Source organism: Aotus nancymaae, unplaced genomic scaffold (assembly GCF_030222135.1).
Source record: "Aotus nancymaae isolate 86718 unplaced genomic scaffold, 86718_ANA_hifiasm-v0.15.2.pri h1tg000008l, whole genome shotgun sequence".
Taxonomy (NCBI): domain Eukaryota; kingdom Metazoa; phylum Chordata; class Mammalia; order Primates; family Aotidae; genus Aotus; species Aotus nancymaae.
In genome coordinates, this window is record NW_026988419.1 from 3,972,451 (window position 1) to 3,984,987 (window position 12,537).

Sequence of the window (12,537 nt, forward strand, 5' to 3'; positions counted from 1 at the left end):
GAGAGCGAAGCACAACAAATGAATGTAACACTCACACCAAGGCAAGCCATCATGAGATTTTAGAATCAAGAGATTAAAGAGAAGAGTCAGAAAGTTTCAGAGAGGCAAAACAGGTGACATAGAAAGACAAGATCAAGAATCAGAATGGCATCAGACTTCTTATTAGCAATGCCAGAAACTGCAAGACAGTTAACTAAATTAATTTCCAAACTATGCATTTATACTTACCAAATATTTATGCAGTTGTGAGGATTAAGGATAAAAATTGTTTCCAGGCATTACGATTTAAAAAAAAAAAAAAATATATATATATATATATATATATATATACCTTCTATGAATTCTTAGTCAGGAGGCTATTATATATATATATACACACATACACATATATATGCATATATATATACACCTTCTATGAACTCTTAGTCAGGATAATGTGGTAAACCAACATGAGATAGTAAAGCAAGAAAGAGGAATATATCTAATCCACGAAACAAGACCGAACACGGGAGAGATGTCAAACTTCAGAAGGTCAGCCTTGGAAGCTGAAACTAATCAGAACTGATGGGATCAGGAGAATGGATAATTCCAGGAGGGCTTCCCCAAGAAAGGAAAATGGAATTGATAAATTACTCAGTGTGCTTCACTGTACTGAGAAGAATTTTAGAATTCTGCAGAGTGCTTGGGAAGAATTCATAATGAGGACACACAAAATCCAAGCAAATATATGAGGGTAATACTTATTTTGCGGGGGATGTTGCACAGGAAAGCCAAGGTGATCATAATATAGCACAAGACTTGATTACAAACCACATTTAAGTAGTCACCATAACAGTAACACTGATTACTGACGAACCTCCAACTGTGATGTATTATGAGAATGGACAGGGAATGAAACAGAGTGTTATGGAAAAAGTCTACATCTTCTGTTCTATTATGTGAACAGATTAATGTCTGAAACTTGAAAAATTACAAAGAGTTGTATCAGCATATCATTTCAAATTACAGAAGTAAATACAGAAGGAAGACCCAAAAACTTAAAGATAATCCATGTGGGAAACTGGACACAGGCTGGGAAGATGGCAGAAATAAGTACTTGTGTTTTTAAAGGCCTTATTGACTGATACTTTAAGCTATATATATGTTTTACTTTGGTGAAATTAACAACTGAATTAATAAAACGTTTCAATATAATTTACTCTGGATAAACAGATTAAAAGAGAAAAATGATACAACTCTCAAAGATTCTGTAGTAGGCATTTTGATAAATATCCTATACATAGGCCTGATTAAAAGAAATAACTAGTGTTCTCATTGTTCAACCCCACTTATGAGTGAGAACATGTGGTGTTTGGTTTTCTGTTTTTGTGTCAGTTTGCTGAGACTGATGGTTTCCAGCTTTATCCATGTCCCTGCAAAGGACACGAACTCAACCTTTTTTATGGCTGCATAGTATGCCATGGTGCATATATGCTACATTTTCTTTATCCAGTCTATCACTGATGGGCATTTGGGTTGGTTCCAAGTCTTTGCTATTGTGAACAGTGCCACAATAAACATACATGTGCATGTGTCTTTATAATCGAATCATTTATAATCCTTTGGATATACATATCCCAGTAATGGGATTGGGGAGGGGAACATCATACACTGGGGGCCTGTCAGGAGTTGGGGCGGGTAGAGGAGGGATAGCAGGAGGTGGGGGTTAGGGGAGAGATAGCATTAAGAGAAATACCTAATGTAGATGACGGGGTGATGGATGCAGCAAACCACCACGGCACGCATATACCTATGTAACAAGCCTGCATGTTCTGCACATGTGCCCCAGAATGTAAAGTACAATAATAAAAAGAAGGAAATAACTTTTAGTAAACCAGAGCCAGCAGAAAATGTCCTTAACTTGAAAAAAGCTGTCTATCAGAAAGCCTCAATTTAAATATTATTAGTATTCCCCCCAAACTCAGGAACAAAACTAAAACGCTCGTTTTTACTGTTACTATTCGGTATTACACTGGCAGACCTGGCTAACGCACTAAGGCAAAAGAGAAAGAGAAAATAAGACAGAAAAAGAAAATAATAGGGGTATAAATTCTGAAAAACAGGAGACAGAGCTGCTACTATTTTTGAAGATGTAATTGTTTCTCGAGAAAAACGTAAGACAATATTAGGAGGGAGAAGACCACTTAGTAAGACTTTTATGCACAAGATCAGCAAGCTAAAATGAATAGATTTCCCTTACGCCAGCAAGAAATACATAGAAAATGTAAAAGGTAAATGAATTCCTGTTTACAAATACAATTTTTAAACACTTAGCACTAAAGTGAGCCAATAAAGTCCCAAGTTCAAGGAATCATGAATAAATGGAGAGATATACTATGTTTCTAATTGGGGTCATTCTGAATTTCTTTTAAAACACAAATTCTTCCTAAATTTATCTGTTCATTTAGTGTCTCTCAATTGAATCCCAGTAAGGTAGATTACAGAACACTGCCCTTAAAATCACAGTAACTAAAACATTTCAGTATCGAAACAAGAATGAAAAATAGAACTATGGATTAAAACATGGGTCACCGATGCAAATTCACACATAAAATTTAGTACACTAGTTCCCTTTTATCCACAGGGAATGCTTCCAAGATCCCCAGTGGATGCTTGAAACTGCAGATAGTACCAAACTCTGTATATACTATGTTTTCCCCTACCTATACATAAATTAGGCACAATAGGAGATTAACAATATCTAATAAAAAAGTAGATTGACTATCACAAGGTACTGTAATAAAAATTATGTAAATGTGGTCTCTTTTTCTCTCTCAAAGCATCATACTGTAGACATTACCAACCTCAGCATATGATTTTTTTCTTTCAGGAAATTTCACATTTTCACCTAAAGGAAGCACTTGACGGTTTCTCTTTGGCATATCTGAATTGCCAGCATGAGTCCTCTTGTGCTTTGGGGCCACTATTGACTAAAATATAAGGGTTCCTTGAACACAAACTCTGTTATGCCAGGACAGTCAATCTGATCACCAGGACAGCTACTCAGTGACTTATGGGCCGGCAGTGTCTACATTGTGGATACCCTGGATAAAGGGATGGTTCACATACAGGGTGGGATGGAGAGGGACAGCATGAGATTTCATCACACCTCTCAGAACGGGAAGTATCTTCAAACTCATGAATTGTTTATTTCTGGAATTTTCCATTTGGTGTTTTGGACCAAGTTTTACTACAAGTAACTGAAACCTCAGAAAGTAAAACTGTTGATAAGGGAGGACTACTACAGTTAATAATAGCATAAAGAGATCAAATATCTATGAAGGAATCTAGCAGAAGTACAAAGCCTTCAGAGAGAAAAATACAAAGTTTAATAAGAAAATACTTTTAAAGTAATAACATACACAAACCGTATCCACTAGATGGAAGTCGTAATATCGTAAAAGCGTCCATTCTCTTCAAATTGATTTATAGATTCAGTGCAGCTCCACACAAAATTCCAACATTTTGACAGGTGAATTTGGGTACACAAAAGTCTAAGACATTTTGGAGGAAAAGGAAGAGATTTGCTCCCTCAGAGGTCAAAAGTTTCTGGGAAGCTGTCATCACTACGGCAGTGTGGCACTGGCATCAGGAGGGGCTGTTACAGGCCAAGGGCAGAGAAGAGAGAACACAGAAGCACACCCTGCCTCTATACTCCCAAAAAGGGTAGCACTGTGAATCAGTGGGGAAAAGGATCATTTAATCAATTAATGGTGTCCTCAGAAAGATTGATAAGAATCAAAACAAAAACTTCAAACTGTAGCTCAGACAAAAAGCAATTTGACCTCAGATAAAACAGGAAATGTAAAAAAAAACCAAGTTCACCCAGATATGGGGTGAGCAAGCGGGAAGTTTGGGGTGAGCTGCCAGGGTCAAGCCTGGCTAGAGGAGCTGTAAAGTCACCACAGGTGCATGGAACACAAGATCAGACAGAATCAGTCGGAAGAATAACTCAGAGACAATCAGGAGACTATTCCAAAGTTCTTAACAGCACATGCACACCTAAATAAAGCAAGACTGTGAAGATTGAATGACAAGAGGTCACGGAGCTTGCAGAGGTATAGAAACAAATTAAGATCCCTCCTCAAAAATAAACGCTATCAATTTTTTAAAAATTCGAAATGACAAGAAACAAGAAAGCTACTAAAAGGTAAATAATTTCATGGAGGAACGTTTGAGACAACTATTATGAACACAAAGTCAAAAACTGAAAAGATGAAAGCACCAGGAGGAAAATAAAAGCTGTGAGGGCTAAAGTGACTCCAATGTAAGAATATGCTTGTTTAAAAATTTTAAAAGTGGGGAGATCCAAGATGGTCAATTAGGAGGAACTCACGATTGCAGCTCTGAGAGAAAGCGCAGAGGGTGAGTGGACGCCGCATTTCCAGACGGATTTTTACTGCCCACAGACCAGGAGATTCACAGGCGGAAGAGCACCACAGGTCGCCAGCGCTGCTGGCTTGAGTGGCCGGCCGCTAGGCCTGTGCCCTGAGGCAGGGAGCAGCAGCTCCTTCTGCAGAGTGAGTGCGACCGAGTCCCCTGTAAGCCAGCAAGGGGAGCTGAAACAGGGAGTCAAACCAGGAGATTCCCCGGGCAAAAACACACCACGAATCTCAGAGCCGCCGCTTCAGCTGACGCAACGGCTCACAGGGCAGCGGATTTTTACTGCCCACAGACCAGGAGATTCACAGGCGGAAGAGCCCCACGGGTCGCCAGCGTGGCTGGTTTGACTGGTGCAGCTGCTCAGCCTGCGCCCTGAGGCAGGGGCAGTGGCTCCTCCTGCAGAGTGAGTGAGACCGAGTCCCCGGTAAGCCAGCAAGGGGAGCTGAAACAGGGAGTCAAGCCAGGAGATTCCAGGGCAAAGAAAGCGCCACAGGAAACACAACTGAACCCGGGTCGTTCCAGCTCTGTGGGGGAGGGGCATTCTCCATTAGGACACACCCAGCAGTTCCCAGGGCAATTTGCCATAACCAAGGCAACCCGCCACTACAGAGACTCCATCACTACAGGGGCGGGCCAACATAGCGGAAGCAGTTCTAACTACACCCATATAAACAGGACTGCAGGGAAGTTCACAAGGAAGCTGGGTGGAGCCCACAGCAGCTCAGCGAAGCCTCTACAGGCTGAGTGCAACTAGGCTGCCACCTTGTGGGCAGGGAAAGCAACAACAAGACAGCGGAAAATCATAAGGCCCTAACTCCCTGGGACAGAAACCGGGAGGAAAGAAAAAGAGGGTTTATGAGTTCTGCTGCTGCAGTCTTAAAATCACCAAAATCAGAAAGACAGCAACTACAAAGTCGATAGGTGGATAAATCCACAAAGATGGGAAGAAACCAGCACAAAAAGGATGAAAACACCCAAAATCAGAACACTTCTCCTCCTACAAGGGAGCACAACTCCCCACCAGCAAGGGAACAAGACTGGATGGAGAATGAGTGTGATGAAATGACAGAATCAGCTTTCAGAAAGTGGATAATAAGAAACTTTCGTGAGCTAAAAGAACATGTTCTAACCCAATGCAAAGAAACTAAGAACCTTGAAAAAAGACTTGATGAAATGCTAACAAGAATGGACAACTTAGAGAAGAATATGAGTGAATTGATGGAGCTGAAAAACACAACACGAGAACTTCGCGAAGCATGCACAAGTTTCAACAGCCGAATTCACCAAGCAGAAGAAAGGATAACAGAGGTAGAAGATCAACTCAATGAAATAAAACGAGAAGGCAAGATTAGAGAAAACAGGGTAAAAAGGAATGGACAAAGCCAACAAGAAATATGGGACTATGTGAAAAGACCTAATCTGCATTTGATAGGGGTACCTGAATGTGACGAAGAGAATGCATCCAAGCTGGAAAATACTCTCCAGGATATTATCCAGGAAAACTTCCCCAACCTAGCAAGGCAGGCCAATATTCAAGTCCAGGAAATACAGAGAACACCACAAAGATATTCCTCTAGAAGAGCAACACCGAGGCACATAATCATCAGATTCACCAGGGTTGAAATGAAGGAGAAAATACTAAGGGCAGCCAGAGAGAAAGGTCGGGTTACCCATAAAGGGAAGCCCATCAGACTCACAGCAGATCTCTCAGCAGAAACCCTACAGGCCAGAAGAGAGTGGGGGCCGATATTCAACATCCTTAAAGAAAAGAACTTTCAACCCGAAATTTCATATCCAGCCAAACTAAGCTTCATAAGTGAAGGAAAAATAAAATCCTTTGTGAACAAGCAAGAACTCACAGATTTCATCACCACCAGACCTGCTTTACAAGAGCTCCTGAAGGAGGCACTGCACATAGAAAAGAACAACCAGCACCAGCCACTCCAAAAACACACGAAATGGTAAAGAGCATCAACACAATGAAGAATCTGCATCAACCAATGGGCAAAACAGCCAGCTAGCATCAAAATGACAGGATCAAATTCACACATAACAATATTAACCCTAAATGTAAACGGACTAAATGCCCCAATCAAAAGACACAGACTGGCAAATTGGATAAAAAGCCAAAACCCATCAGTGTGCTGTATCCAGGAAACCCACCTCACAAGCAAGGATACACAAAGACTCAAAATAAAGGGATGGAGGAAGATTTACCAAGCAAATGGAGAGCAAAAAGAAAGCAGGAGTTGCAATTCTCATCGTTGATAAAATAGACTTTAAAGCAACAAAGATCAAAAGAGACAAAGAAGGACATTACATAATGGTAAAGGGATCAATGCAACAAGAAAAGCTAACAATCCTAAATATATATGAACCTAATACAGGAGCACCCAAAAACATGAGGCAAGTTCTTAAAGAATTACAAAGAGACCTAGACTCCCACACAATAATAGTGGGAGACTTCAACACCCCATTGTCAATATTAGACAGATCAACAAGACAGAAAATTAACAAGGATATCCAGGACTTGAACTCGGACCTGGAACAAGCAAACCTAATAGACATTTACAGAACTCTCCACCCCAAATCCACAGAATATACATTCTTCTCAGCACCACATCACACCTACTCTAAAATTGACCACATAATTGGAAGTAAATTACTCCTTAGCAAATGCAAAAGAACGGAAACCATAACAAACAGTCTCTCAGACGACAGTGCAATCAAGTTAGAACTCAGAATTCAGAAACCAACCCAGAACCGCACAGCCTCATGGAAAATGAACAATTTTCTCCTGAATGTAGACTGGATAAACACTGAAATGAAGGCAGAAATAAAGATGTTCTTCGAAACCAACAAGAATGAAGACACCACATATCAGAATCTCTGGGACACATTTAAAGCAGTCTCTAGAGGAAAATATATAGCAATAAGTGCCCACATGAGAAGAAAGGAGAGATCTAAAATTGACACCCTATTGTCAAAATTGAAAGAGCTAGAGGAGCAAGATCAAAAAAACTCAAAACGTAGCAGAAGACAAGAAATAACTAAGATCAAAGCAGAATTGTAGGAGATAGAGACACAAAAAGCCCTACAAAAAATCAATAAATCCAGGAGCTGGTTTTTTGAAAAGATCAACAAAATAGACAGACCACTAGCCAGACTAATAAAAAAGAAAAGAGAGAATAACCAAATAGATGCAATAAAAAATGATAAAGGGGATATCACCACAGATTCCACAGAAATTCAAACCATCATCAGAGAATATTACAAGCAACTCTATGCACATAAACTAGAAAACTGGGAAGAAATGGATAAATTCCTGGACAGTTGCCTCCTCCCAAGCCTGAACCAGGAAGAAGTCGAAACCCTGAATAGACCAATAACAAGGGCTGAAGTCGAGGCAGCAATTAAGAGCCTACCACCCAAAAAAAGCCCAGGTCCAGATGGGTTCACAGCCGAATTCTACCAGACATACAAAGAGGAACTGGTACCATTCCTACTGAAACTATTCCAAATAATCCAAAAAGAGGGAATCCTTCCCAAATCATTTTATGAGACCAACATCATCCTAATACCAAAACCCAGCAGAGACTCAACAAGAAAAGAAAACTACAGGCCAATATCCATGATGAACATAGATCCAAAAATCTTCAATAAAATACTGGCAAGCCAATTGCAACAGCACATCAAAAAGCTTATCCACCATCATCAAGTAGGATTCATCCCGGGGATGCAAGGATGGTTCAACATACACAAGTCTATAAATGTAATTCACCACATAAATGGAACCAAAGACAAAAACCACATGATTATCTCAATTGATGCAGAGAAGGCCTTCGACAAAATTCAACAGCCCTTTATGCTAAAAACTCTCAATAAACTAGGTATCGACGGAACATATCTCAAAATAATAAAAGCTATTTACGACAAACCAACAGCCAATATCATACTGAATGGGCAAAAACTGGAAGCATTCCCTTTGAAATCTGGCACTAGACAAGGATGCCCTCTCTCACCACTCCTATTCAATATAGTACTGGAAGTTCTAGCCAGAGCAATCAGGCAAGAAAAAGAAATAAAGGGTATTCAATTAGGAAAGGAGGAAGTCAAATTGTCTCTATTTGCAGACGACATGATTGTATATCTAGAAGACCCCATCATCTCAGCCCAAAATCTCCTGAAACTGATAAGCAACTTCAGCAAAGTCTCAGGATACAAAATCAATGTGCAAAAATCACAAGCATTTCTATACACCAATAAGAGACTTAAAGAGAGCCAAATCAAGAACGAACTGCCATTCACAATTGCTACCATGAGAATAAAATATCTAGGAATGCAACTAACAAGGAACGTAAAGGACCTCTTCAAGGAGAACTACAAACCACTGCTCAACGAAATAAGAGAGGACACAAACAGATGGAGAAACATTCCATGTTCATGGTTAGGAAGAATCAATATCGTGAAAATGGCCATACTGCCCAAAGTAATTTACAGATTCAATGCTATCCCCATCAAGCTACCAATGACCTTCTTCACAGTACTGGAAAAAACCACTTTAAACTTCATATGGAACCAAAAGAGAGCCCGCATAGCCAAGTCAATTCTAAGCAAAAAGAACAAAGCAGGAGGCATCACACTACCGGACATCAAACTCTACTACAAGGCTACAGTAATCAAAACAGCATGGTACTGGTACCAAAACAGAGATATAGACCAATGGAACAGAACAGAGGCGTCGGAGGTGACACAACATATCTACAACCACCCGATCTTTACAAACCCGACAAAAACAAGCAATGGGGAAAGGAATCCCTGTTCAATAAGTGGTGTTGGGAAAACTGGCTAGCCATATACAGAAAGCAGAAACTGGACCCCTTCCTGACACCTTACACTAAAATTGACTCCAGATGGATTAAAGACTTAAACATAAGACCTAACACCATAAAAACCCTAGAAGAAAACCTAGGCAAAACCATTCAGGACATAGGCGTAGGCAAGGACTTTATGACCAAAACACCAAAAGCATTGGCAACAAAAGCCAAAATAGACAAATGGGACTTGATCAAACTCCACAGCTTCTGCACGGCGAAAGAAACAGTCAATAGAGTGAATCGGCAACCAACAGAATGGGAAAAAATTTTTGCAGCCTACCAGTCTGACAAAGGGCTGATATCCAGAATTTACAATGAGCTAAAACAGATTTACAAGAAAAAAACAAACAAGCCCATTCAAAAGTGGGCGAAGGATATGAACAGGTACTTTACAAAAGAAGACATACATGAGGCCAACAGGCATATGAAAAAATGCTCATCATCACTGGTCATTAGGGAAGTGCAAATCAAAAGTACATTGAGATACCATCTCATGCCAGTTAGAATGGCCATCATTAAAAAAGCTGGAGACAACAGATGCTGGAGAGGATGTGGAGAAATAGGAACACTTTTACACTGTTGGTGGGAGTGTAAATTAGTTCAACCATTGTGGAAAACAGTGTGGCGATTCCTCAAGGACCTAGAAATAGAAATTCCATTTTTCCCAGCAATCCCATTACTGGGTGTATATCCAAAGGATTATAAATCGTTCTAGTATAAGGACATATGCACACGAATGTTCATTGCAGCACAGTTTACAATAGCAAAGACCTGGAACCAACCCAAATGCCCATCAATGATAGACTGGACAGGAAAAATGTGGCACATATACACCATGGAATATTATGCAGCCATCAAAAACGATGAGTTCACGTCCTTTGTAGGGACATGGATGAACCTGGAAACCATCATTCTCAGCAAACTGACACAAGAACAGAAAATCAAACACCACATGTTCTCACTCATAGGTGGATGTTGAACAATGAGAACACATGGACACAGGGAGGGGAGCACTATACACTGGGGTCTGTTGGGAGGGAGTAGGGGGACAGAGGGGGGGTGGGGAGTTGGGGAGGGATAGCATGGGGAGAAATGCCAGATATAGGTGAAGGGGAGGAAGGCAGCAAATCACACTGCCACGTATGCACCTATGCAACAACCTTGCATGATTTTCACATGTACCCCAAAACCTAAAATGCAATAAAATAAAAAGAAAAAAATATTTAAAAAGTTTTGAGAGATATTAGAGAAGGAACTCTTCCTTGAATAACGGTAGCAGTGAATCTGCCACCTTAACACAGGATCAACTGTGAAGACTGACATTGCCCACAGAGTGTGCCAGCGTCACTTCACTCATAACGAAGGTATATCTACCTTAAAAAATCCGTATCACAAGAAGTTTATACATAAAATTTTAAGCTTTAATAAGATAAAAGTCACCATACACAAAGGTAATGGACAAGAAAAGTATATTCATACTTACAGAATATTTAGTTAATTCTCCCATATCATGAAAAAAGGGACAAATAACTCAATCACATTGGCAAAAAATAAACAAGCAATTTAGAGAAGAGGGAATTTAAATGGCCACGAAACATGAAAAGCTGTTCAATGTTCCACATCGTAAGGAAAACACGAATTAAAACAAAATGTAAGTCTTCATTCATCACCTTTGCAAATCGTGGCTGTGTGTAGGAAGATGGTTCATCTCAACTGCTATTGGTGAAATACATTCATTCAGCCTCCTAGAAAGACAATTTGGCAGGACCTATAAACAAGTCTATGCAACAATCTTGCATGTTCTTCACATGTACCCCAAAACCTAAAATGCAATAAAATATTTAAAAAAAAAAAAAAAAGAGAAAAAAACGGTACATATACACAATGGAATACTATTTGGCAATAAAAAAAGAATGAGATTCTGACATTTGCAACAACATGGATGGAACTGGAGAAATAAGCCAGGCACAGAAAGACAAACTTCCCACGTTCTCACTTCCTTGTGGGAGCTAGAAATCGAAACAATTGAGCTTATGGAAATAGAGAGTAGAAGGACGGTAACCAGAGACCGGGAAAGGTAGTTGAGGAAGGGGAAGTAGAAATGGTAATGGGTGCAAAAATACAGTTAGATAGAATGAGGAAGACCTAGAATTCGATGGTATAACAGTGTGACTGTAGTTGATAATAATTTATTGTACATTTTAAAGTAACTAAAAGAGTATAAGTGGGATGTTTGTAACATAAAGAAAGAATAAATACTTGAGGTGATGATAACCCATTTACCCTGATGGGATTATTATGCATTGTATGCCTGTATCAAAATATTTCATATACCACATAAATATATATACCTGCTATGCACCAACATAATTAAATAATTTTGAAAAAAAAAAAAACAAGTACATAACTGGACCTTTTGACTCAACAATTCCATTTTCTAAGGTTTAGAGACAAGATAAATACTTGCATATGTGTAAAAACTCAAAAAGAAATATAATATAATCATTGTTATGATAGTTTATTGGTCAATGTGAACGATTTAAAACAACCTAAATGTCCTGCAATTGGAGAACAAAGAATTATGGTACAGCAATTCCATGGAATGGCATGTACAAAAAGAATGAGGCAGATCTATATGTATTAAGGTTAAAAGATCTCCAAGTTTTCCGCTATTAAAATAAGTAAAAATGCAGAATGCAGAATAGCACATGCAATGTAATTTATTACAAAACAAGGACACAAATTATGTATTTACAAAAAATGCATTATATATACATATAAATGCATAGAAAAATATAAGAAAAGCCATACCCAAGACTCTTCACAGGACTGGGAAGGGAGCGACAAGGATGGGTGAGTGATAAAGAAAACTTTTTCCTTAATTTACTTCTCCACTGTTAAATTTTGTGAACAATAATGTATAGTGTATTTCTTTTGTATTAAAAAATTCAGAAGATTAAGTAATGTTATTTCTAAACTCGTTACTAGAGAAAAGATAGGATTGCCTTCTCTTTTCTGGTCAGAGGTATCCCCCATCTTGGGACAGGAAATTGAAGTAAAAATAAACATATTTAGCCTTTTGCCATCCTGGGTCGTTTTCTTCCTTTTCCTTATTTTGATCAAGGTCGATGGTATAAGAACTCAGACCCTGAGCCAGTCACGGGAATAGCCAACAGAGGCCCCTTGCCAGGACAGGTGAGACCATGGCACCCAATGTTTAAAAGTAAGCCCGGTGTTT

The 12,537-nt window shown here is 39.3% G+C and overlaps 1 protein-coding gene across 10 annotated transcripts in view; it reads right to left on the minus strand.

The window, feature by feature from the left end:
* Positions 1 to 12,537, minus strand: part of SP100 (SP100 nuclear antigen) — a 125,582-nt gene that overhangs the window by 112,492 nt on the left and 553 nt on the right. For 9 of the 10 annotated variants that reach the window (XM_064372904.1, XM_064372905.1, XM_064372900.1 and 6 more), the window contains exon 2: positions 10,970 to 11,044. The exons of the other annotated variant lie outside the window; for it this stretch is intronic. In XM_064372904.1, coding sequence (XP_064228974.1) covers positions 10,970 to 11,044 — 75 coding nt within the window. The remainder of the gene's footprint in view (positions 1 to 10,969; positions 11,045 to 12,537) is intronic. 10 annotated transcript variants of the gene reach the window in all.